General features: G+C 43.2%; 1 protein-coding gene and 2 non-coding genes across 4 annotated transcripts in view; 2 read left to right on the top strand and 1 right to left on the bottom strand.

Moving 5' to 3' along the window:
• The window catches only part of Tmem144 (transmembrane protein 144), a 31,978-nt gene extending 12,189 nt beyond the window's left edge, over positions 1 to 19,789 (bottom strand). The window contains 7 exon segments of one of the 2 annotated variants that reach the window (NM_001439671.1): positions 1,352 to 1,428; positions 3,609 to 3,690; positions 8,352 to 8,432; positions 10,150 to 10,249; positions 12,300 to 12,422; positions 15,122 to 15,289; positions 19,626 to 19,789. In NM_001439671.1, coding sequence (NP_001426600.1) covers positions 1,352 to 1,428; positions 3,609 to 3,690; positions 8,352 to 8,432; positions 10,150 to 10,249; positions 12,300 to 12,422; positions 15,122 to 15,230 — 572 coding nt within the window. In that variant the 5' untranslated portion in view covers positions 15,231 to 15,289; positions 19,626 to 19,789. 2 annotated transcript variants of the gene reach the window in all.
• LOC120101206 (U6 spliceosomal RNA) lies at positions 11,295 to 11,399 on the top strand. The gene has a single exon (XR_015678946.1). It is a non-coding gene; the product is annotated as a U6 spliceosomal RNA (small nuclear RNA).
• On the top strand, positions 17,056 to 17,162 carry LOC120101205 (U6 spliceosomal RNA). Its single transcript, XR_015678990.1, has one exon. It is a non-coding gene; the product is annotated as a U6 spliceosomal RNA (small nuclear RNA).
• Positions 19,790 to 24,732: the final 4,943 nt, after the last annotated feature.

Genomic DNA, 24,732 nt, shown 5'->3' on the forward strand with positions numbered 1-24,732 from the left:
CGACTCCTGTCTTCAGAGCCTGGTGCCACAAGCCGGTAATCTCAGCGAGTGGAGGACTGCACGTTTGAAGCAGGTATGGGATACACACCAAGACTGTTGAAAAAATGAGCAAACCAAAACCAAAACCATAAAATAAATTAAAATCTCCCCTAAGCCTAAAAGCAAATTCCTGGTCAATTTTAGTAATTGTATTTAAGGACGTTTAAAGGACATGGGAATCCAGAGTTCTCTGTACAGGTTGGCATTCCCTGTGCACTGCAGGCCTCTGACTTGAATGAGGTGAAGACTCCCTGGCTCCAGACTGGCCCAAACGCATAGCTACGAAAAGATAACTTCTTTTTAGGTGGTATTTGGGATGGATCTCTTAAACACTAGGTGAACGTTTTAAGATACATCCTTTAGCAATATCCCCAGCCCCAAAATTCTCCCCCTTCACAAGTATTCTAGTACAGAAAGACATGCTTTGAGAGAAAATACGTGAAAATATTTTTAAAAATATCTTTAGGAAACTAGTTCACCCTGAATGTATCATAAAAATAACACGTTTTTCTTTTGCAGCTTGACTGATTTTTGTCTTTTTTACTAAATTCACTTATTTAGTCAAACATTTATTCTATGGCTTCTTTCCCACTATGAAGACAACTTATCCACTGCCTTTAGGTTGTAAGTGACAGAGTGTTTGGCTAGCATGCCCAGAACAAAACAAGCAACCACTTCAATGTCCTGTATCCGAAGACGTTATCACAGCCACAAAGTTCAAACAACCATGACTGTGAAAGGAAAACTGTGTGCTACAGTGTGTTTTAAATAGTTTGGCTCTCCAGGAAATAATAAAAAATAAACAAAAAGCAAGTTAAAAAAAAACCAAACCACTAAACTCCCATACCCTAAAGTGAGATGGGCTTTTAAGGCATCTCTTGAAGTGGTTATGGTGGAGACATGGGTTTAGGACTTACATAGGGACACAGTGTTTTATTATATTTGGCAACACATACCTGGGATCATAAAACAGTCACACAGGGAAGAAGAGTGGCAGCCCTAGGCTGACCAAATGGAGTGCACTATTTAACTAGACCATGAGTACTCACGACATGGGCTTTATGCAATTGCTTTACTTTTGGTACTAAAGTCCTACAAAATACAGTTGCTCTGGTCACTGTCTACTTGTGTGCCTCGAGGCATCTTCTGTACCCAAATCTCAGCAGAGTGTAAAGAACACGGTCTCCCAGGAGATGGAAGTGCAAGTTTTCAAGACCATTTTCTTCCTGGGATCGGATGAATTTCACATCTCTCTGGACCTTCTGTTTTAGAAAACACGAAACAACAGGAGAGAGAAGCCGCCTTGCCTTACACAATGCGGCGGTATGTGGTAGAAAGTCTGTCCACCCAGGAGGAATCCACAGTCAGGGCTTCGGTTCTGTTGATCACCTGTGGAAGTCATCAGAGAGACTCGAATACAAGGACCTTCAGCAGACAATTTCAGTGCCACACCAAGACTTCCAAGGTTTCCTCCCCTCTCAAACATGTATTAAACCAAGTACAAGTCACCTACTGGCTCCCGGGAGTTCAGTGTCACTGTTCTGATGCTTCCCCTCAAGTTTTCGACTTAAACATTTTTCACAGATTAATGTGTAGCTATTTGATAAATTTAGATTTCATGGTTCACTAGTGTATCTTAATAAACTGTAGAGAAATTAGACCCAGGAAAAACTCGGACTTTCTACAGTAGAATGCATAAAATCAATGAACATTTTCATGTCTCTTTTCTCTCAATAACATTGTTTTAATTTTTTTGTTTTGTTTTACTGAATTAAAATACTTCCAGTCACGTTTCAAAGTTAGGCTGATACTTTAGTTGAGGAAGATCTGTGAGACAAAGTTGAAGAAAATTTAACTTTTCTATTATTGACTGTAATTCTCTGTGCCCTCCGGCTGACCATGTTCTTGGAGTGCATAAGGAGAGAGATCTGAATTCACTGTCCCTGCTGAGTCAGGTTTCCCACTCTAATGCTCATATATCTTTAATCTTGGTTGTTTGTACTCCTCGACCTGGCTTAGAAGATCTAATAGGCCTCTTCCCAAGGTTTTATTTTATTTTATTTTATTGTTTATTAACTTTGTTCCTTCATTCACAGTGTGGTTAACTGCAAGGCAGCATCCAGATCCCTGGATCGGGTAAGAAGGATAAGAGCTTCCTCTCAGGGCCAAATTATCTTTTCTTGAAGCACACAGCCCTTACAGATGCCCAGGAATCAATGTCCCTCTTCTCGATTTCTTTTTAGGTCAATTTAATGAAGGTATTAGCCATCTCAGTCGATTGAAGAAAAGGGAAGGGGAGGGGGCAGAATCATGGCACAGTGGGGAAGCTGCTAGGGAGACAAAGCCTGTGGGTGCGGGCATGAGTGTGGGGTGGGCATGGGTGTGGGTGTGGGCATGAGTGTGGGTGTGGGTGTGGGTGTGGGCATGAGTGTGGGTGTGGGTGTGGGTGGGCATGAGTGTGGGGTGGGTGTGGGTATGAGTGTGGGCGTGGGTATGGGTATGAGTATGGGATGGGTGTGGGTGTGGGTGCGGGTATGAGTGTGGGATGAGTGTGTGTGTGGGTGTGAGTGTGGGTGTGGGTGTGGGCTCAGGGGGAGAAGGGCTGGGACTGAAGGACTGCACTGGGTTCCTGGCAACGCGGACTCCATTTTATGTAAACCTTGCAATGCGACCCTGGACAATGTCATGTCTCTTTAAGGTTGGCTCTGTTTAACACTGATGGTCTATTCCTGACCAACATATATTCTTCATGGTCAAAACAGTGTCTCCTTGTATTTTTCTGTCATTGCCATTAATCAAAACATGATAAAGACAAAACCAGAGATGAAAAAAAAATCCAGTCTATTTCCTACTGCGCATGGTCTCCCCGGAGCATGGATGCACTGGAGCATCATTAGCTCCCTTTGCCCATTCCTTGGTCTATCTCCTCCTCAGCCTCCTCCTTTCAATTCCCAAGCTACTCTCTCATCTCTGCAGGGCTGTGCAAGCCCCCAATGGATCCTCAATGAAACTACCATTGTATACCTTATAGAGATCTATGGTCAAAAAAGTCTCATGGCTGGGAAGGGGCGTCACTATGGAAACCTGACACACTTCTGATAAATGAGCTGAACTACTTTTATAGCCATGAGCGATGGAAAAGACCACCTTCTCTCATGTGGGTCAGAGTCAATGTTTGTCTTTGCATCCTGGTAGTATGAATGAAATGGTCTCTGTCGGCCCACAGGAAGTGTCACTATTAGGTGTGGCCTTGTTGGAGGAAGTGTGTCGTTGGGGACGGATGTCAAGAAGTTTCAGGAGCTCAAGCCAGGCCCAGCATTCCTATCTCTTTCTGCCACCAGCCCATCCAGATGTAGAACTGCTGGCTACCTCCCTAGACCACGTCTGCCTGCATGCCGCCACGCTTTCTGCCATAACAATGATAGGCTAAACCTCTGAACTGTAAGGCAGCCCCAACTGTGCTTTCTTTTATGGGTTGCGGTGGTCACAGTGTCTCTTCACAGGAATAGAAACCCCAAGACACATCCCGACCTTATATTTCAAATCAAGTCGTCCCACACCATACTCACGGGTTCTGTCATCAGCGGTGTGGTGTCCGTGCTGCCTGGGTTATTTGGAATTTCACTTTTGACGAACAAAAATGTGAGCGCACTGCAGGAAAACACATTCCAGTGAGGTTGACTGGGACACGACTGCTTTGTTTTTGTTTTGTATCAAGCTACCCGATTTTTAAAGGAAAACAAAACTTAAATCCAGTCCTGGTGATGGAATTACTTCCGGTGGGGAAGTCTCTTCAACACCCCATTCTCCTTGGTGTCTTTTATCCGGCAGGGTAAAGGACACCCTGAGTTTGGGTAACTTTGACATCACACCGGTGAAAGTGAAAGTGGAACCACCCTGAAGCAACCGCCAAAAACTTAACAAGATCTTGTTGGACAGCTGTACAAGATGGCCGCTTCTACATGACAGTCACAGTTGTGATAGAGGACACTCTTCCTGGAGGAGAAATTAGGAAGGTGATGTCTCCTAACCCATGAGTGCCTGGGACCCTATCACTTGGGAGATCAACAGAGGAGGACCACAGTTCAGTGCTTTGCATTCTAGGGCAGCACAAGCTCTGTAGCAAGACCTTGTCTTCACAACTCAGTGACAGAGAGGATGGAGTTTATGAGGTGAAATGCAGCACATGTTTTGTGTTGTAAAGGAGGAAATTTCTAACTGGAAGTTTGCCTTTGGCTTGTCACCTCACGTGGGTGGATCGGGAGGTACTGTGGCATTTTAGTAGGGCCGTCCAGCCTCGTCCACAGTTAGACAAAAGGACTGCAGCCCTGTGAAAGGCAAAGCTAGGAACAAAGGCCTGCACCTCCTCACAATGCAGAATAATGGCCGAGGTTGGGGAAAGACAACACTACAGAGGGAAAAGGTGAAAGGAGTCAGAAACAGAACAGAAGCTTGGATAATCCACAGCCCATCACTTTATTATTATTTTTTTTAATAGGAAAGAAAATCTGTCTGCAAGTTGAGGAAAGAGGACAGCAAGTTCAAAGCCATTCTGGACTACCTTGTGAGGACTTAGGCAAGTAAGCAGGCAAGCAAACAGGGAGGCAGGCAGGCAGGCAGGCAGGCAGGCAGGCAGGCAGGCAGGCAAGCAAATAAATCCTCTGCTGATTTAAATCCCTTGTATAAACAAATAGAGTAGTAGACGTTGTACAGGAGAAATGTAACACCAAAAATTGTCTTGCCAGTCCTTTAAAGACTGTACAGTGGAATGGAATGAATTGTTTTAATTATGAAAAGAAAAGTAGCGTCTGAACTGGAGAGACGGTGGCAAAGTGTGCGTTGTGCAAGAATGAGGACCCGAGTTTGAATCCTCAGAGCTGCTGAGAGAGCATGGAGTCCTAATGCTCCTACAGAAGGATGGGACACTGGGCTACAGGAGAATGCCTGTGGCCTTGCAGGCCAATTGGCCTGGGGTGTGCAGCAGTGGTGGGCACCTATCTCAAAACCGACGGAAGTCAGGATCAGTAGCTGAGGTTGCCCTCTGCCCTCCACACATGTGCTATGACACCTGGGCACCCAAATTCACACATGAATATGTGTGTGGACATACACAGACACACAAACAGACACAGACACACACACAGAGGGACATCACCCCCCCCCAACACACACACAGACACACATATAGGAGTGCACACACACACAGAGACACATACAAACACACACACAGAGGGAGAGGGAGAGGAGGAGGGGGAGATGAGGGGGAGGGGGGAATAAAGCCACTCTGTAACCAATGAAACTATGTTTTGTATCTTCACACAACCATGTGTTCTAAATTCACTCAGCCAATGCCCTTCAAAATGAACCTATTAAAGCCATTAAGGCTAAACTAATTAAATAACAGATTGGTGCAGTTCCACCCAGGAGAGCAATAGAGATGGGGCCTGAATACTTCACAGGAAGAGATCCCTGCATTTTCCCACTGCGGATCCAGCTCTTAACAGAGCTGCAGAGCCCTCTAGTTCATTGCCTAATTTAACATTAAGTTGAGACACCAACAAATGTCCCAAGGGATAACTATGCATGAATATAATAGTATAGGTATTTGGGTTCCAAAAGGCTATGTCAAATGTTTGGTGGTTGGTCTACTTACTGTGGGGAGGTGGTCAGCCTTTCAGAGATGGAGCTTAAGCAGAAGTTTGGTGTTAGGGTCATCAGAAGTATAAAAGGGCTCGTTGAGGTTCCCTGTCTTTCGCTTCTGTTGTCCTTGGGTAGATAGTTTTGCTCCTCCATACACTGTGGTCCTACTGTGCAACTTCTCTACAGCCCAACCATGGGGCTGATTTGTTACAGCCTTTTCACTTGATGATCTCTAGTGTTTACTACAGAACAGATGATGAATGCCTATATGTGGAGCCTAAACCATGGATCTAGATATACAAAACTCTCAAAACATCTACTTTTCAAAATCTCTTAAAAGATTGGCATTAGCATTACCCCCTCTTTAAGGATGCAAAAAACCAAGACTTGATATCTATCTGTGCAAGGTCTTCTGGGTAGAAGAGAAACTAACTGATGTGTAATTTTAGGGAAATTTTTTGTGTTTTTAAAGCATAAATTTGGAGGAGAAAGGTGCTTAATGTACTGAATAGACTAGCATTAAATTATTACCATTAAGTTAAAACTAGACATGCTAAATTAGAATTTCACAATGTGAAGAAATTGTCTTGGAACTACTGAAAGCTAGAATTCCGTGTGAACTGTGTAGAACACATAAAACTGCCTCCAACCAAATGTGTCAAGAATTTACAGTTTTAGAATAAGCTTCGCTATTCGTCCCCAATTGCCTAGGGACTACTCTCAAAGGCAACATTTCAATGACAAAGGGATTGTTCGTGAGTGTGGCTGGGGAAAAACACTATTACAGGAGGAAGGAAAATATACCGTTCTTTCCCCAGAAGACTGAAGTCTTTGTGGGCAATGTTATTCGGTATGTGCAGCACTGACAGCCGATATAAATGGAACCCAGAGAGAAAAGGTGACTGAATTTAAGGTGACCCAATTCTTGCTTGAGTTTTATTGGCAAAACTCCACTGTGTAGAAATTAAAGCCATTTTCATCCTCACTGATGTAGTATACACAAGCAGAGGAGGAGACATGGAGAACTCGGTATTCAACAGAGAACGAGAGAGGTGAGAATGTGGTAACTGGGCTTGAAAAGAAGGAAAGAGAGAGTGGGGTGGTAGAAGCTGGAGTTCAGTGCTCAGCAAGACTCCCTTTACCTGTGATGAGCACGAACTGACATGATAAACACAAGGCATACACATCCCTAAATTTCAACTTGTGCAAAGCAAGGTGTTGTCTCCTTGTCTGAGGACCGAGGCATGCACTGGCCTCCTCTTGCCCAGTTAGCCACCTTGAAGAACTACCCAGTGCTTAGTCACTTGCACTCTACTAGTCAAACCCACTAGGGTGATTTGCAGTGCTGGATTCAGCTGACTGAGCACAAAGCACAGGAGTGGTAAAGCGAGCAGGCAGAAGCACGTGCCATAGAAGCACGTTCAGAGTTGCCTCTCAGCGAGGAGGTAAAAGTTCTTAGCTTAAGAAACAAAAAAGAAAAAAGAGCTGCTCTAAAGGTTCTTAGATGTATAGTAAGAACAGAGCTAACTCATAAAGTTGTAAGACATAGATATTTCTCCTAGCTTTTTTTGTCTTACTGAAACTTTAAAACTATGAAAGTATGACCTTAGCGCTTAGTTAAAATGGAAAAAGCAGGAAGTCATAGCGTTTGGTACTCCCTGTGTTTTAGGTATCGTCTGAGGGTACACTATATCCTCTTGGATATAGTGCAATGTAATTCGTGTACAGTGTATTTTGATTTTCTATCTAGATATTGAGATTGAACTTCAGAGCAGTTCTGTGACTTTTCCGAGTTTCTCAGAGCTTTTGAGAACTAAAACTAGGGTTTCTGACCCCCCTCATCTAGTATTTCTCATTCTGGAAATAAGATCTGACATTGGAACCAGATAAATTTTATGAAATGTAGGTTTGAAGAAAATGTAAGGATATTAAAAGCTTTAGAAAGTGTGTAGAGAGCAGCGCGGTGAAACAAAGATGGCGCCGACATCCAGCCTTGTCTGGATATAAACGACTTACTGCGCATGTGCAGGCTTGTCCCCTTGCTAGGGCTCCCTCTAGTGGTGAACAGCGGTACTGCACATGTGCGGTTTATTCACCAGGTGTTAGTTGACCGTTAATATGCTAATGAGGTGATTCATTCTCCGCCAATCCCTGGAGGACAAGTAGTGGGGTGATCCAAGCCCCACCAATCCCTGAGAGATAATTAGCATACTGCTGTCTATATAAGCCGAGCTATTTTGCTGCTCGGGGTCCCTGTTCAGAAGAGCTGTAACACTGAGAAGAGCTGTAACACTAAGAAGAGCTGTAACACTGAGAAGAGCTGTAACACTGAGAAGAGCTGTAACACAGTAAAGGCTTGCTCGCAGAAGAATCCTGTTGCCGCTCGTCGTTCTTGCTGGCGGGACATTGGGCGCGCGACAAAAGTGAGCCAGGAGAGCGAGCTCAGTGGTTAAGAGCACTGGCTGCTCTAAATGAGGGTTTGATTCTAAGCATCTGCATGCATGTCAGACCACAGCCATCTGTCAGGGAATCGGACACTCTTCTCTGACAGGCACACCCATGGTGCACATACACGCAGGCAGCACATTCACACATAGAACAAAGATAAAACAAATCTTTAGAAAACACTCTGAATGCCCGAAAAAAACTAGTGACTAGAAACATCTGCAGACCTTACTACTGACAGCCCAGCTCCAAAGTAATTCAGCATTGGCTTGGACACTTCTTCTGCATCCATCCCAAACCAGCCAAACCTGGAAATCCAGAAGAATATCAAATTAGATATGGCTAAAATGTTTTTACAGTAATGCTGAAGAAAATGGATTGGGGCTGGATTCTTCAGTTTAAATCTTGGTTCTCTCATGCACTGTCTATCTTTGGATAAGTTAGTTTTCTACACTGTGCATCTAATTTCTACGTTAAAGTGGAGAAAATAGCAGTAGAAGCATGGTGGCACATTCCTGCAACCCCCAGAGGTAAGACAGTAAGAACTCAAGGCCAGTCTGGGCTACAGTACTCAGGAGGCAGAAGCAGCTGGATCTCTGTGAGTTGGAGGCCATCTTGGTCTATGTATTGACTTTCAGGCCAGCCAGAGCTACATAGTGAGATCCTGTTCCAAAAATGAAAGAAAACAACAAAAGCCAAACAAATCAAACCCAAACCAAACCCATCCAGTGCAACCCAAACAAAACAACCCTGGCAAAATGTTTGTAACTGCATGTGTGTGCACACACATGTATTCCAACACTGGGGATCAAACTCACGGCCCTGCACATGGTAGACAGCACTCTACACTAAGCTGCAACTGAAGCCTTCTATAATCTCTGAGGTATTTGAAATAACTTCTTGGCTAAAAATTCCTACTCTTTGACATGAGTTTACAATCTTTTCATCAGGGTTTGACTTTGTCACAATCATTAGCAGTCTTCATGGAGAGCCATCCAAGGGTAAGAGAGTGAGGCAAGGAGAAAAACCATTGTATTAAAACAAACGATGCTCCAGGGCACTGGGAAAGGATGGGAAAAGATGTATATAACTGTAAGCTAGTAGACTGATTTTCCTTGTTCTTTGGGGGGGGGGGTAGAATGCTTTTCAGTAGAAGGGAAGCTTTAAAGTGAGGCAGGAATAATGTTCTTGCTTCTCGTTTCTGCAAGTCTGGCCTGAAGCACATTGATCATGGGTACCACACTCTGGTCATGGAGATCACATACTCCCATCTCTGCCCTGTGTGGAATGGGGGAGCCTCTGTAAATGTAGCTAATGCCACTGGGACACAGAAGGCTCATATCTGTGATTTAATTTAGCTTAAGTTTCCATACAAAGGCTACCTGTGGCTTGTAGCTAACCTTTTGGACAACACGACTTTCTAGCGAGCCTTGAAGAAGCTCTTAAAGAACCAGAGTGTTTTAGGTGTGGCTAGCTATATCCCTTCTCTCTGCTATCATATGTAAAAGCAGCCATGGACAATGATACTGACCCCCACCCCCTGCTCTCCCAAGACAGGGTTTCTCTGGGAAGCCCTCACTGTGGTGTGGTAGACTGGAATTCAGAGATCCACTTGGCTCTGTCTCCCTAGTGCTGGGATTAAAGGTGTGTGCCACCACACCCGGCTCCTTAAAAGTTGGCATGGCTACATCTCACTAAATCTTGACAAAACCCCAGGGAGATGGAGCCCCAGATTGTTGCTTTATTCTAAGGAAGAGCATCTACTTTAGAATACTTGGTTAGGCAGTAGAGAGAGAAAGCAGACACCAGCTGCTTCTTACTTTTTGATTTCCTTTACTTTATCTTCATAAAATACCTAGATTGTGTATAAAGAGCTTCAGACAAACAATGGACATGGTTCATTTATATGTGTCAGCCATAAGCTGAGACGAAGAATCACATTATTTCTCCCAGGGTGGCTAGACCCCAGTTTACACCAAATACAGGGTGCCCAACCCTTAGCTGAGATAGTTTGAATTGTGTTACCTGGAGCTTGCCCAGCCAGTTAAGGTGTTAAATGATCCCCAGATTAAGATTCCAAGACCCAAACCGATGGTCTTGATAATTGGAACGACAGCAATGTTCCCTGTAGATACAACACACAGGAAACATGGGTCACTTCCCATATAACTAAGGTAAGTTAGTATTTTTTTTTCCTGACTTTAACTTTTGCCTCGACACAACTCTAGAGTGTACTCTCTGTCACTCACTGGCTTTCCTTCCAGATTCTCACAGCCATTGACTTACGCTCTTGAGGGTCACTCAGGGCCAAATCCATGATGGCATTGAATATTGTCATTAGCACAGTTGTTAGGAAGACGAGATCTTGATATGTCGCACAGGCTGGCCTCCCATTTCAGGACTCAAGAACTCTTCTTATCTCACTGTTCCCAGTAGCTGGGACAACGGATGCTCCACCCGACCCTGCTCACTGCTGCTTTCTGAAAAACACTTACTACCCTCTCTGTAACCAGGCTCAGGCCTGTAGTTTCCTCTCTGTAACCAGGCTCAGGCCTGTAGTTTCCTCTCTGTAACCAGGCTCAGGCCTGTAGTTTCCTCTCACAGGATTTTTTAGATTTGAGTCACCTTCGTCTACTGATTTGAGCCGTTGATCAGAGGTCTACGTCCCCTGTTAACGTACGTCCAGGCTAGACCATCTTGAGTCTCAGGGTTATGCTCTGAACTGCTGATGCAGTCTGCAGCTAGTGTCCTCCACTGTGGTAATGCTAGAGCTTTAGACTCAGACGGTATCATGCTCCACTTATTTTCCCAACTGGGAAAGTTCTTCTGGTTTCAAGATGATAGTCTCCATTCTAATCACCTGCAACAAAGCCCTTACACTACCAGCTCCTCTCCCCTCTGTGCTCCAGACTCGTTGGTTGTTATAACCTGTAATGTGGTTACGTTTCTCAAGTTTGGCTCCCTACTTACCCACCCTGAGCACAGCGGAGCCTGATTGTGAGACAAAGATCGAAAGGGCCTGGCGTGGGGGCACCTAACTTTAATGTCAGATTCTCTGTGAGCTAGAGACCAGCCTGGTTTACAGAGTGCTCCAGGTCAGCCAAGGCGACATGGTGATACCTCGATCTCAAATAAGTAAGTAAATAAATAACTTTCAAAATTAAAAACATGCTCACTTTGGCAGTGCACATATTAAAATTGGAGTGACACAAATGATGTCAGCATGACCCCTGCACAAGGAGGACACAAATCTTCACCAAGCATTCCACAGTCTGCACTAGCCTTGACCAAAAATAAATAGATAAATAAATAATCTGCAGGCTGACAAACAAAGGAGAGATGTCTTATCAGGAAGCAGAAGCAGAAGGACTCAGAGTTCTAGGCTGGCCTGGGCTGCATGGTGAGACTGTTGTCTCCAAAAGCTAGGAGACTAAGGGAACAAACCCTGTTCACTCTCTCCCAATTCCACATGGTAAACAACCACAGAGACACAGGTAAGGTGTGGTAATGCAAATTCTTGGGAAAGGTAAAGATTTTACTTACTTTGATCTGTAATTAATAAAAATTTTAAAATCATTTAGTCCCTCAAAGACTCAAGTGGGTAAGCGGTGCCATTTTAACATTTTAAATTTTATTTGCATCTAACAAATTTATCTCTTAAAGATTTTCATTAATTCTCTTTGTTTAAAAAAAAAGAAGAGGACTTTCCAGATTGAATTCATAGAGAGGAGAACTGGTTCTGATGGCTACCTGGAGATGTAGACTCTATTATAGTCGTTAAGGCATTGGTAAAGCAATGCGATTTTTAATTGTCTGTTTCCTTTGCTAACTGTTACTCAGCTTACGTGCTGCTATTGGCCAGCTTCTAAGGATAAGCTCAAAAATGATGTCAACAAAGGGTTGCTCTCTAATAAACATTCTTTGATAAACATGCTGGAGAAAGGTCAAACGTATACAATGGCATTTGAGTTATGTATTAAAAGAATCAAATATCTTTAATAACTATTTGGCAGGAACTTAAAACATTTAAAGGGGGAAAAATCAAGAAATTTCCCAAAATATATGAGAGAAAAACAATACACAGCTCAAGTCTGTCATGTGTCATTAGACTGTGCTTTTTCTCCTGGTTGTGAATATACTATGTGACCCACATATAAGATGAATATGCTCATTACCTGTTGCCCAAATGCAGCCGCCAAGCATTGCAAAAGGCCAGAATTTAGGGCAGTGTAGAATCAAGTTGACCACCAAGGCAACCAACCAAATGGCAGCGCAGAGCACCCACTGAAGGAACATCCCTACAAATAAGACAATCGGGCATTACTTGGCAGAAAGATTTGAGTATATGCCATGTTTAAGAATATCTGTAAGATGTTCTTAGACAGACACAAACATGACATGTCCCCATAGTGTAGTGTCTTACAGCTACTTTATGTCAGGGTGAGCCCAATCTCAGACACCAAGGAGACAAATCTGGTCGGGACACTTCTAACTGCACTGTAGAGCCTAGATGCTTGACACTGAAGTCTACAACGTGTTCCTGCTTAACGAGCTGTTCTTTCACTTTCTAGCCAAATCGAGAAATGTCTATTAAAGAATTTTGGGAAGAGCGAGCCTGTATTTCCACTCTGATGCCCAATCTTACTGCAACTGTCAAAACATGGCACTGAGAACTTCCCAGCAATGCAGCAGTAACTTAAACCTTGGGATACACTTGGCTGTTTGTGGCTCACACAGTTGGTGTTTAATTCCTGTGCTGAGATAGATTTTACAAGCCTGAGATTTAACCTTCCAGGCCAGCACTCCTCTGCTACTGGCTTTTACCAGAAGAGGAACGTGGCAGTGACCATTCAAGACTCCTGTACCAACAAGGTCTTGGGAATTGAAAAGATAGATATTCCACAACAAATGACGCACCAAGGAAGCTATGATTCTATTCTGCCATTTTGGGTTGTAACTTGCAAAACTTTCATTTATTTCTGCTCATTCTCACAACAGAGTAGAGGGAAAGAAGTCTGCTAACCTCTAAGACTTGTAGCAGAGCAGTATTGGAGTGGAAAATGAACTTCACGGTCCAAGTGAGAAACTAAAAACAAAACACTGGTAAGACTTGCTGGGTTGGCGGTGGCTCCAGCTAGAGTGTTCTACTATGTGAAGAGGCCTTGGGTTCAGTTTCCAGAAACACACAAACACACACACACACACACACACACACACACACACACACACACACACACACGGGTGTAGAGGGTTGGTCTGGTGCCATCTGTATTCAAACGACAAATTCTGTACTCCAAAACCTGCAGACGTTCAGATCGTCACATATACCAGCTTCTATTGTGTAAGCCCTGATTGGTTAATAAAGATGCTTACACTGTAGCAGAAAAGAAGAGAGGTAGGTGAGGTTGAAGGTCCTGGCCTTAGGGACTCAGGCAGGGACCACTGGGAGAGAGAGGGAGGAGGAAGAAGGAAAAAGTTGCAGTAGGGTAGGTGGACCCTGAGCACTGGTCATGAGGGCCAGCCTATCAGAGTAGGATTGGCCCAGGTGGAACATGGCGAATTATTGACAGGGAAGTAGTCAAAATAGCACAGAGCATTGATAGTCTGCCCAGTTCTAATTCTATAAGACTTATAAGGGCTTTTGTGTTTTTTATCTGGGAACTATATGGTCAAAGTGAGGTAAACCCCGCCCCCAATACTATTTACCACAACACATGGGACACTTGTCTAGGATTGCAAACCCAAAAGTTAGGCCAGCTGCTCTTTTTGGTTATTTTTCTACTAGGTTTTATTTTTAAATTATTATTATTATTATTATTATTATTATTATTATTATTATTATTATTAGCCTGTCAACACCAAAAGAAAAGGCTAGGAGAAAGGATTTGTAATCCTTTTGTCTAAGCAGTATGAAGACTAAGGAACCAGGGAGATTTAAAAATAACTGGGATGTTAACTTCCCGCAGCTGTTCACTGGGAGCCTACACTCCCTTCTTGCTTCCAGAGGGCAGCGGGTAGGCAAGAGCAACCCCCACCTCCCAACTCCTCGGCTTTCCTTCACTGAACATCAGCCCGCGCTGCTTTGCTACATTGTAGCACATGCATTTCAAAAACTACCGCACTGAGCAAAACCATGCAGTAAAAACCTCAAAACAGGACTAGATCCGGTTTGGAGAAAGACACTGAAAAACTGCCCCAGCAATGCATTTTTTTAAAACTGGGAATTAATAAAAACAGCGTTTAACTGATTAAATGGTTTAAGTATAGTCACAATATATTAAACCTAGCCCTTTCATTTAAAAAGGCCTGGAGGTTTGTGGGGAGGGATCCACTGCAAAGAATGCAGGGCTGCAGGAAGAGAGGTTTGACATCAGATGTCAGGGAGAATGGGGCACAGCATATACGGTACACTTGGGGATTGTGTGTGGCGAACTGTAAAAGCATGGTATGTGGTTTTGTGGTAAGGATGAGTCTCTGTATGTGCACATGTGGTAAACTGAGGAAGCCTAGTGCACAGCTCTGTGGGGAGGGGATGTATGTGCGCGTGCCTAGGTCACAGTACTGCCCCTCATCTTTAGCTGAGAGCAGCATTCTGTGTTTGCCTCACGGTTTGTTAGAGAAGAGCTTGTTCGCTAGTAAACATGTTTGTGCTGTGCTCAGATGGATCTCTCACGTACCAGCTGTGTCGAAAATTGGTTTTCAAATGAATGTTGATAGTGGAACTGGCTCTAACTTACCTGTTTTATAAACACAGCAGACACAGTCAAGAAGCTTTTCCAGTGGTCCCCATCCTGCCTTGCCAGGAAGCACCGCTATCTGGCCTTCTGGTCCTGACTCTCACCCTCAGTGTGCCACGAGGGGCTCTGTGAGACGATTTATGTGAGTGCTAGTCACTAGGCACTATGATCAATATCATTATCTTAAAAAGTTAAAAACAAATAACCACGACACTTAAAAGCAAGTTTAGGTTAATAATAATAATTAAAAAAACAATTACCATCACCAGTGTCATATTTCTTAAGTGGTACAAAGTTGGAGCCAAATAGGAGAATTGCTACAGCGGAGGAGAGGTAGCCCGTGGTGAGGTCTGTTGCATTGTTGTTCATGGTTGCAGGGTGGTAGACGGCAGACCGTCTCTTTTTCGATCTGCCTTTTACAGGAGCTTCTGAAATTCAAAAAGAAAAAAAAAAAAGAAACGAAGGTGAGAAGCAGTGAACCAGTGAACCAGTTGTGATCCGGATAAGAAGTCTGGATCAAAAGAAGGCCAAGGCTCCTATTGGCAGATAGGTCGCTATGCAAATATCTATCGTTTGTAGACGATGCTTGAGCATTTGTTATGTTCCCCATTTGTACTGTAATTTCTTTTTTTAATAATCACTAATTTATAATAAGATAAGCCTTTTTTTTCCATTTTTCTCCTCAGAGTTTAAAAATCTTACTTTTTACAGGATCTGGATCCAGATTTTATTTCTACATGACCAGGATCATTCTCCCATGCAGCAGTCTGGCACGACGAACAGGTTTCTGGACTCTGTTTACTCTGACTGGTTGTTGTGCCAATCAAATTCAAACTTGCCTGAGAAGACTCTCAGAACTCCTAAGTGTTTTATAAGTGGGTGTCTGCTGTATTTCACATTTAGGATGCATGGCCGTTATAGATTAGAGTCTTTTCTATCCATTAGTACAGCCTTAGACAGTAAGTTCATAACTCAAGAGTCTTTCCTAAGGTACAGATCAGTGACAGAGCATGTGTTTAATATGACCGGACTCTGGGTTCAACATGCTGTACATGTTGTATGCATACATAAACATATATCTTGTCTTAGTTAGGGTTTTACTGCTGTGAAGAGACACCATGACCAAGGCAACTCTTATAAAGGATAGCATTTAATTGGGGCTGCTTACAGGTTCAGAGGTTCAGTCCATTATCATCAAAGTAGGAAGGCATGGTGCAGGGGGAGCTGAGAGTTCTCCATCATCTGAAAGCTGCTAGTGGAAGATTGACCTCCAGGCAGCTAGGATGAGGGTCTTGAGCCCAGGCCCACAGTGACACACCTACTCCAATAGAGTCACGCCTCCCAAACGTGCCACTCCCTGGGCCAAGCATATACCAACCATCACATATCTATACCATCAATTTTTAGAAATGAAGATAGAAGAAATGCTTTGTGAATCTTTAGCAATGGGATTCACAGTGGCAGCTTATGGAAGAGTGCAAGGCAGTTAGTTAAGACATTCCCGTTGTGCAATCCGGGAGCACCAACAAGCCACATGAAGTAACAAAAGCTTTCAATAAAATTAATCAGGTCAAGACAAAAGAAAAAAAAAACCACATCAGGTCTTCAGCAAAATTACAGTTTAAGTATTCAGTTGCCAAAGGTGTCTAGCAGCCACAATCCTGAACACTGCAAATTTAGAATTTTCTGTCACTGCACAAAGTTCTATCAGCTAGCGTGACTACAAAAAAGGTCTCAGCTCCCCAGTGAAGGAAATAACAAATGGCTTAGGGGGTAAAATGTGGGTGACACGAGTTCAGATGCTTGGCACCAGTATAAAGTTCATAAAATCGGCAAAACCGTGTAACTGTAACTCCATGGCTGTGTGGGAGGGAGAAAAGGGAGGAGGGTCGAAGGGGCCACGGGCAGCCAGTCCAGCTTAAATGATAAGTTCAGATCCAGTGAGAGACCCTGTCTCAAAATGCTAGGTGGAAGGGCTGGAAAGACAGTTCAGCCTTGCTTCTCTTCCAGAGCTTTTCGTCCCTAGTACCAAAGCCGGACAATTCAACCACCCGTAACTCCAGCTCCAGAAGATGCAGCACCCACGTCTGGCCTCTACAGGTGCCTACATACATGTACACACACCTGCACACAAGTACACACACAGGCACAAACACACATACACAAATATAAAAAAAAATCTTTAAAAAATTCTGCTTGCTTTGGCATCGCAGATACTAAAGCTAAAAACAATACAGAGAATGTTAGGCTGGCCCCTGCACAAGAATGACAGACAAATTCTTCGAGCGTTTGATAGTTTATAAAGTTCTGCAATTTTCTCAATTAAAAAGTAACAATAGAGTTATTAAAGGGAGACATGCATGTCTTTCTCTGACCTCCACCTGTGCACTCATGGGCATACGTGCACACATAAATATACACATATACATAAAAACAAAAGGACCAAGCCTACCAGTAACCAAAACTCAGACACTTTGCAGTGACAGTATTTGGTAGAGCCTGGGGAATACGAGTCACCAGCTACAATACTGCATTCACACAATGGTATTTCAGATTTATACTTTGCATGTTGACCCTTTGCAATAACCTCTCTGAAATGGAATTCAGAATAATACAGAGTTCCTTTTTCTCCAGATTTAATACAGTGATAACACTCTGTGGGTATATGTTGAGGAAGGCATCCTGGAAGCCCATCTTCCTTTCTATTTTAAGGAAAAAATATTCAAAGTTCATGCATTGCTCTGTAAGTGGCTTGTAGAGAATACAAAACATCCTGACATTGGCCAGGCGGTGGTGGCACAGGCTTTTAATTCCAGCACTCAGGTGGATTTCTGTGAGTTCTAGGCCAGCCTATTTTATAGAGGGAGTTCCAGGACAGCCAAGGCTATGCAAAGACACCCTGTCCCCGACCCCGCCTCCCCCCCACACACCCCAAAACCAAGCAACAACAACAAGTCTTGGCGTTGTTATGGAGGATTTAACAGAAAACAGAAACCACTTCAAATAAGCTTTCACAATAAGCTTCAGAAAGGAAAAATGTCTACTTGGCATATGTGTATACATACATATATTTTCTTGCAAAATCATGGAGGTTAGAAAACACTTTCTGTATTGGGATGCAGCTGAGGAAGAGACACTGAGGCCTACTGAAAAAGTAACACAGTAAAAACTATTCAATATGGAGACTATACTGCCTGTAGATTCCAAGAAAGTTTATGCCTTTAAGTGGCTTACAATGGCTCCCGCTCAAGGGTGAAGAGGGATGTGGTATCTGGAAAGATACGTGGCACATACCACAGTCCCAGCACTTGGGAAACCGAGTAAAGACCTCTCTGTGTTCACTAAATAAATAAGACCGATAAAGAAATATCAGGGCTGCTAAATATGAGGCAGGAGATCCCATCTAGAATAAACAAACAAACAGACAAACAAATAGCAAACAGGGCTTTTAAATATGAGGGAGGAGCTATTTGGAAAGCTGTCATGGAACTGAAAATACAGGTTTAATAGCTAAGAAATCATTTTTTCCATTTTAATTAAAACAGGCAAAGCAAGTACATGGCTAAGAGGACAGTGCCTAACTATTTAATGAGGTAGATTATTTCACAGGAGCGAAGGCTCCACTAAGGGATATTGATGGGCAGCCACAGGTTTCAGCCTGAATTGAATGAATAATTAGCTGTGCTAATTAGAGCGCATGACCTCATTTGACTGCTGAATCAACTTCAGTCAGTTACTGCCTTAGATAAACGATGTTGGTTCACAGCACACAGCTCCATCGCAATTCAAAAAGCACATGATCTAATTCCCTGTGAACGGACAATCCCAGGCTGCCACAAGGAAGAGTCTATCTCTCTCTAAATTAGTGACATTTCTGTGGTAAAGAGAAGCATCGTTACTTTACAGACGTGTATGTGTATCCCCAACTCCCTTTTTAGCACAAACCTATCCTGAACTATTCCTTTAAAAATCTTATTTTCAGCCCAGGTTGGTAGCAAACTAATTTCCAGCACTCAGAAGGCAGAAGCAGGCAGATCTTTTCTATCATCGCCTGCCTGGTTTACATAGCTAGTTCCAGGCCATCTAGGACTACACTAGTGAGACCCTGTCTTTACAAAAGCAAGTAAGCAGACAAACAAAATCGATTATTATTATTTAAACACTCTGCTCAGCTATACCCGAATCCGTTTTTTAACTTTGTTTGATTTGAGTCGGTCTCGAGAGCTTTTCTAGGCAGACTTTAAACTCACTCCAGAGCCCAGTCAAGCTTTAAACTTGTGATATATCCCCCACATTCATTTAAAAAGTTTTCAATTTTAATTGGACAGTAGAACCATAAATATCACATGGGTCAGGTAGCACGTGACCTGCCCATACAGGTTTACCTGAGGCAGATTATCAACCAGGGAGCAGCTCTCGGAATAGTTCGTATTTCTACAAGATAAAAGCTTTCAGTATTCTGTTGAAAAGTCTTAAGTCCAAGTATCCTAAAGTTTACATGTTAAGTATCCACTGATATTTTATTAAGTTACATTCATTCTTTCTAAAAAATTTACTTTCATTTCATTACTGGTATATCTGCTGTTTTTCCTACTAATTTAAAGTTTTAAGTAGCTCCTCCCCTCCGATTAAGATAGTGCCGGCACTCGATCCGTACCGCCTGCTCGAGTTCAAAGACTTCTGGTTTCTGGTTTCTTTTAATTTCCTCCAATCTGAGGGCAGCTTCGCCTGCTTTGGGCTGACGTCACTAGTGCTGGCACTTACTTGCTCTGCGAGTTTTCCCAAGGAGCTGCAGGCTGCAGGGCGGCTTTCAGACCCAGGGCCACCTTAGACTCAGGTGACCTGGTGGATACTCTGCGCTGGCCGGGGAGCCCTAGCTGGCTCTTCCTTGGACGCGTGCGGACTTCCTGCCAGCATCTGGAAGAGAGACCGGAGTCCCTCCCAGGCGGAGGCTCGGGACACCCTCCCAGTGGAGGGCTGGAGCTCAGTCAGGTGACTAAGGAGTAGTCAGGCTCTCTGTCAATCAGCGAGTTAACCAGAGAGTGTTTTTTTTCCCCCTTAAAGAAGAGCTCCGGGGTTGGGGATTTAGCTCAGTGGTAGAGCGCTTGCCTAGGAAGCGCAAGGCCCTGGGTTCGGTCCCCAGCTCAAAAAAAAGAAGAGCTCGGACTGGGAGTAGCAAGTCGCCTTCTCTCAAACATCACACCTTTAATTGTGCTGTTTGTGGGTAAGACAAAGCAGGAGCTACCCCACACTGTTACAAAAAATGACCATCCCACCCCATTTGGCCTTTATTGCTAGGCAAAGGTTCTCCTAATTTGCACTCCCAACTCTCTTTTTCCCTTTTAAAATTGAGGTAGCTTGTCCCAAGGCTGCCTGGACTGGCTTACACTCACTCTCAGTTACTCTCAATAGGCGCTGGTCTTGTAATCATCCAGCCTCAGCCTCCCGTGTAGCTTAAGCAAAGACTAAAAAAGCAATTAATGGACTAATGTGCGTGTGCTAAGTAAACGTGGACTAAGTACCTGTAGGATTGTTGCCTTTGTAGCTTGCTGGCACATTTCAGTGGACAAGGGAGGTGGCTTTTATACAAATCCACACGCTGGAGTAGCTAAAAATAACGCTTGGCCCAGGAGTCCATTTCTTTGAAGATAGACTCCAGGAAGCTTTCCTGTGAAACCAGGCTGCGAATCACGTTCCAGATCAATAGCTGTATCACATCCCACCTAAACAGCTGTGCGAATCATTGGAGCAATGGGTTAGAGTGAAGCCTCCGGATTGAGATTTGGAGAAAAGAGCAGCCACTAGTGTATGATGTAGACTTGCCTCTTCTGTAGCTGAAAACCACATGCATGCTAGTGTGTATGTGTGTGTGTGTGTGTGTGTGTGTGTGTGTGTAGAGAGAGAGAGAGAGAGAGAGAGAGAGAGAGAGAGCAATGCTGTCTAGACCGGATACTAGCATAGCAGAGGCACAGAAGAGGAAGTGCTGGGTTCTGCCCTAGTCTGAGTTTGAGGTAGGCAGGCCTCTTGGATCAAGTGAGATTCACCAGAAAGAGAAGAAAAGTGGAGATGTTAGAAGATAAGGTTTCTTGAAAGGAAGTCTTGCTTTTTAACTCTACATTCATCAGAGAACCTCACTGGGAGGCAAGAGTATCACGAAGAATGAAAGAAGATAATTTTCTTAAGGGAATGATTAATTTAGTGATTGGAAAAAATTGACTAACAACTTCCTGCTTATGTGCACACATACTTAAACTGACAGGGATTTGCTTAGAGTTCGCTTTTATGTACTTTGCAATTAATTTCTTTAAAAATTTTCCACATTAAATTAAGGGGTTTTTGCAGCAACCATAATGCATATGCAGAGGGCCCATGCAGGCTCTTGTGATTGCTGCTTCAGTCTGTCTGCTTTGTGATTGCTTCAGTCGTCAGTCTATGAGCTGTGCTTAGTGGATTCTGTGGGCCTGTGTTCTTGAGCTCCTCTGTCTCCTACCACGGGGTTCCCTGAGCTCCAAGGGGAGGGACCCAGTGGAGAGCTCCAATTTGGGCTCTATGAACCTAATGTTTGACTGTGGGTCTATGCCTCTGTTCCTATCAGCTGCCAGAGGAAGCCCAATTGAGTACTTTAAGATAGGTTTGCATACATTTTAGACATAATCTATTGAACACTCAATAGACTACCCTGTAGGAAGAACTTAACTTTAATATGTACTGAGAAAGAAAAAAAAACATTCCCACGATTCACTTTGTTATTATCTTTGTTTTGCAGTGGTCTGGAGCAGAGTCTGCATGGTTTCTAAGTTGAGCCTACAGTACACAGACCCAGACTATTTTCCAAAGATACAGAACATAACAGAATCTGAGATATCTTCACTTTATGACCAAGAGACCCTGTGGCCACATCCTTCACTATTGTTTTAAACCGATAAGAAAAGCAGAAGTTCTCTCAGCTGAGAATTCCTTAAAATGTAAAAGTGTGTTGGAGTCTGTTTAGGGCCTGAGAGCTCTTTCTAAGGACATTTCTCTCTAGTGCTTTGCACATTATACTAAAGAGAAAGCCCAAGTGTCCAAGACTCTGCTACAGATTTTTTTGAAACATTGTACCTTCTGCCCTAATGACCAGACATAAACATCTGTAGTGTAAGGTCTAGATTCTAACTTTAACTTCATCAGATAGCAGTATTTCTCTAGGAAAGTCACTTTGGGTGTTTTTTTTTAAATTTTTTATTTAGCATACAAAAGGATGGATTTTAGTTATAACATTTTCATCTATTGACATCATTGTATCCTAATTCTATTCACCGTCCCACTCCTCACTGTCCATCTGATGAGAATAGGAGACAGGAATTGGCGAAGCAGTTTATAGCCAGTTCCAGGAAAGCCCTTGGTTCTCTGGCAGGGAATGTCTAAAGGGAATTATCTCCTTGTAAACCAGCATCCAGTCTGGAAGCTAAACTCCAGCCCAGGCATTAATCCCCTCTGGTGAAGTTTTAGGTTTTCACAGTAAATATGCTTTATGTATTTAGTGCCCAGCTTTATCCCATCACCTAAATGGTTTCAGGGTTACCTCTTCAGAGTGGGAATGCTATAGTGGTCTTTATTGGTGCTCCTTAAGAGAAGTGAATTCCAATGGCCTGGGTGGAGACCTAACATTCCAAGCTACCCAAAACATGAGAGCTAATCCAGTTGGGCTGGTCAGTCCTCAGGCTCACTGACCACACCTGGAATGGGTGATTTACCCTAAGGGATGGTAAAGAGGCGGGAAGAATAGTTACTCCGTTTCTCACACCTCTGATGGTTTTTAAAGAGTAAGCCTCCAGGAGGCTCTGTTGCCTGTCCACCTTCCTGAGTCAGGTTTCAGAGAGGTGTAGCTTTTCCTTTTTATTCTTTTCTGTTTCTTTCTTTAGGATTTTGGACAGAGCATACGTATAATGTTCCCCTCTATTTCTCAGAAGCCAACCCCGGTCATCCACCATCTGGCTGTCTTCAAATGTCTTGATTTCCTCTTCTCCATCTTCTTCCTCTAGATAGCTGTTAACTTTTGAAGCTTGCTTGTCCTAGGCCTTTTTCCTTTAAGTTCTTTCTTCAGAAGTGTTCTTCTGAGCCAATTGTTAAATTATTTTATTAATAAGCCTAAGAACTCAAAGGGAGGAGCCTCAAATTCCTTGGTAACATGTGGTATCCTTGATGAGACACTTTAGAATTTCCATGTACAACTCCAACCCCCCTTACAAATCTTCTCCCAGAGGGTCTTGTGCCCTGTGCCCTTTCCTCTCTCTCTCTCTCTCTCTCTCTCTCTCTCTCTCTCTCTCTCTCTCTCTCTCTCCTCTTTCCCTCCCTCCATCATATGCACACATACTTAAATATAGACTCTGCATATGAGAGAAGACTCTTGATACTGTCATTGTTTCTCCTTGCTACCTTCTCGTGTTCTACCTTCTCCCACTTAAACCTCTTTCTCCTCCCACCTAGCTCCCCTTTGACGTGTACATGTACATTCATGTTTAAATCTAGATTCTGCATACCATTGAAAACAGGTTATTTGTCTTCCTGAGTCTGGATGATACTTTACATCATGATCTCCAGTCCATCCATTTCCTTGCAAATAGCGGAGGAGCACGGAGGAGCTCAGTGAATGTGCAGACCCACATCTTCCAGAGGAGCCAGAGCCCGAGGAGGCAGTGCCAGGCTGGGGGTGCTTGAAGAATCACGAACAAATGGGCACAAGGGTACAGTGGCTAGAACTGGGAACTCTGGGTGCATGGAGTAGTCCTGCCGGATCACCCACAGGTCAGATAGCTTTGTTTTTACATACCTCACTGGATTTTCAAGGTAATGGTTTGAGAATTTTTTTTTAAAACAAAGAAACAAAAAAAGAAAGGCTTCCATAAGACAAAACTCTTAAAAATTTCAATGGAACAGTGTTGGAAGAAATATTGAAATTCTTCAGAGAGAAGAAATATAATATAGATTAGAAACTCAGACTTCCGTGAAGGAAATCCTTTAGGGAGGGTATAAAGGTGAGACTAAATCTTTTACTTTGAAGAAGATTGTAATTTATAAATGGTAAAGTCTAAGGGATGGGAGGGAGCACTGGAAACTGTCTACAAGGCAGAGCCTGACCTGCCTGGGGAACAGACTAGTTTCCTTATTTTATTTGTTTACAATGCTGGGTTTAACGCATGATTGTATGTGTGTCAGACAAATGCTCTACTACTGAGTTGCATCCCAACCCTAAGGTCTAACCAGATAGCCCAGGTTACCATCAAACTCCTAATCACCCTGTTGCACTCTCCCAAGTGCCAGGATAGCAGGATGGCAACACAGGACACTGTGCTATAGCAGAAAACATTCTGCTGACTCCATTAGATCATGTAGTCACTGTGTTATTTAATAGAGGACTTAGATTAGTTGATAATATTACTGTGAGGTTAGGGGGAAAAACTGATCAGAGTAACCCTTCACTTTTTTTGTTTTAAAAGATGTCTATTAATAGAGTAAGAAAACAGAATCTAATAACGGGGAATTGAAATTAGAGAGGGCAAGAAAGAGAGAATCAATGAAAAGACAAACAGTAACAAAGACTAAGATACAGGACGTAGGTAGACCTTGTTGATGAGAAATTTACCTTCATTTTATCGATAAGCATATAGATTTAGAAAGTTGGGGAAAGATCCTGAGGAAGTCAGAGTTCCAGCATTATCCTCCGAGTAGAACAGACTAGGAGTTTACCAGAGATTAAGAGCAACACTGCCTATGAAAATGTCAGTTTTCTAAGAAAACCCAGGCCTCTTTATGTGTCTTACAGCAGCGTCCCTGTCTGTGAGGCAGGCATGAGCAAATCATAAGGAGGGAGATTAATTAGGTCCTCACT

Source organism: Rattus norvegicus, chromosome 2 (assembly GCF_021556685.1).
Source record: "Rattus norvegicus strain SHRSP/BbbUtx chromosome 2, alternate assembly SHRSP_T2T, whole genome shotgun sequence".
NCBI lineage: Eukaryota > Metazoa > Chordata > Mammalia > Rodentia > Muridae > Rattus > Rattus norvegicus.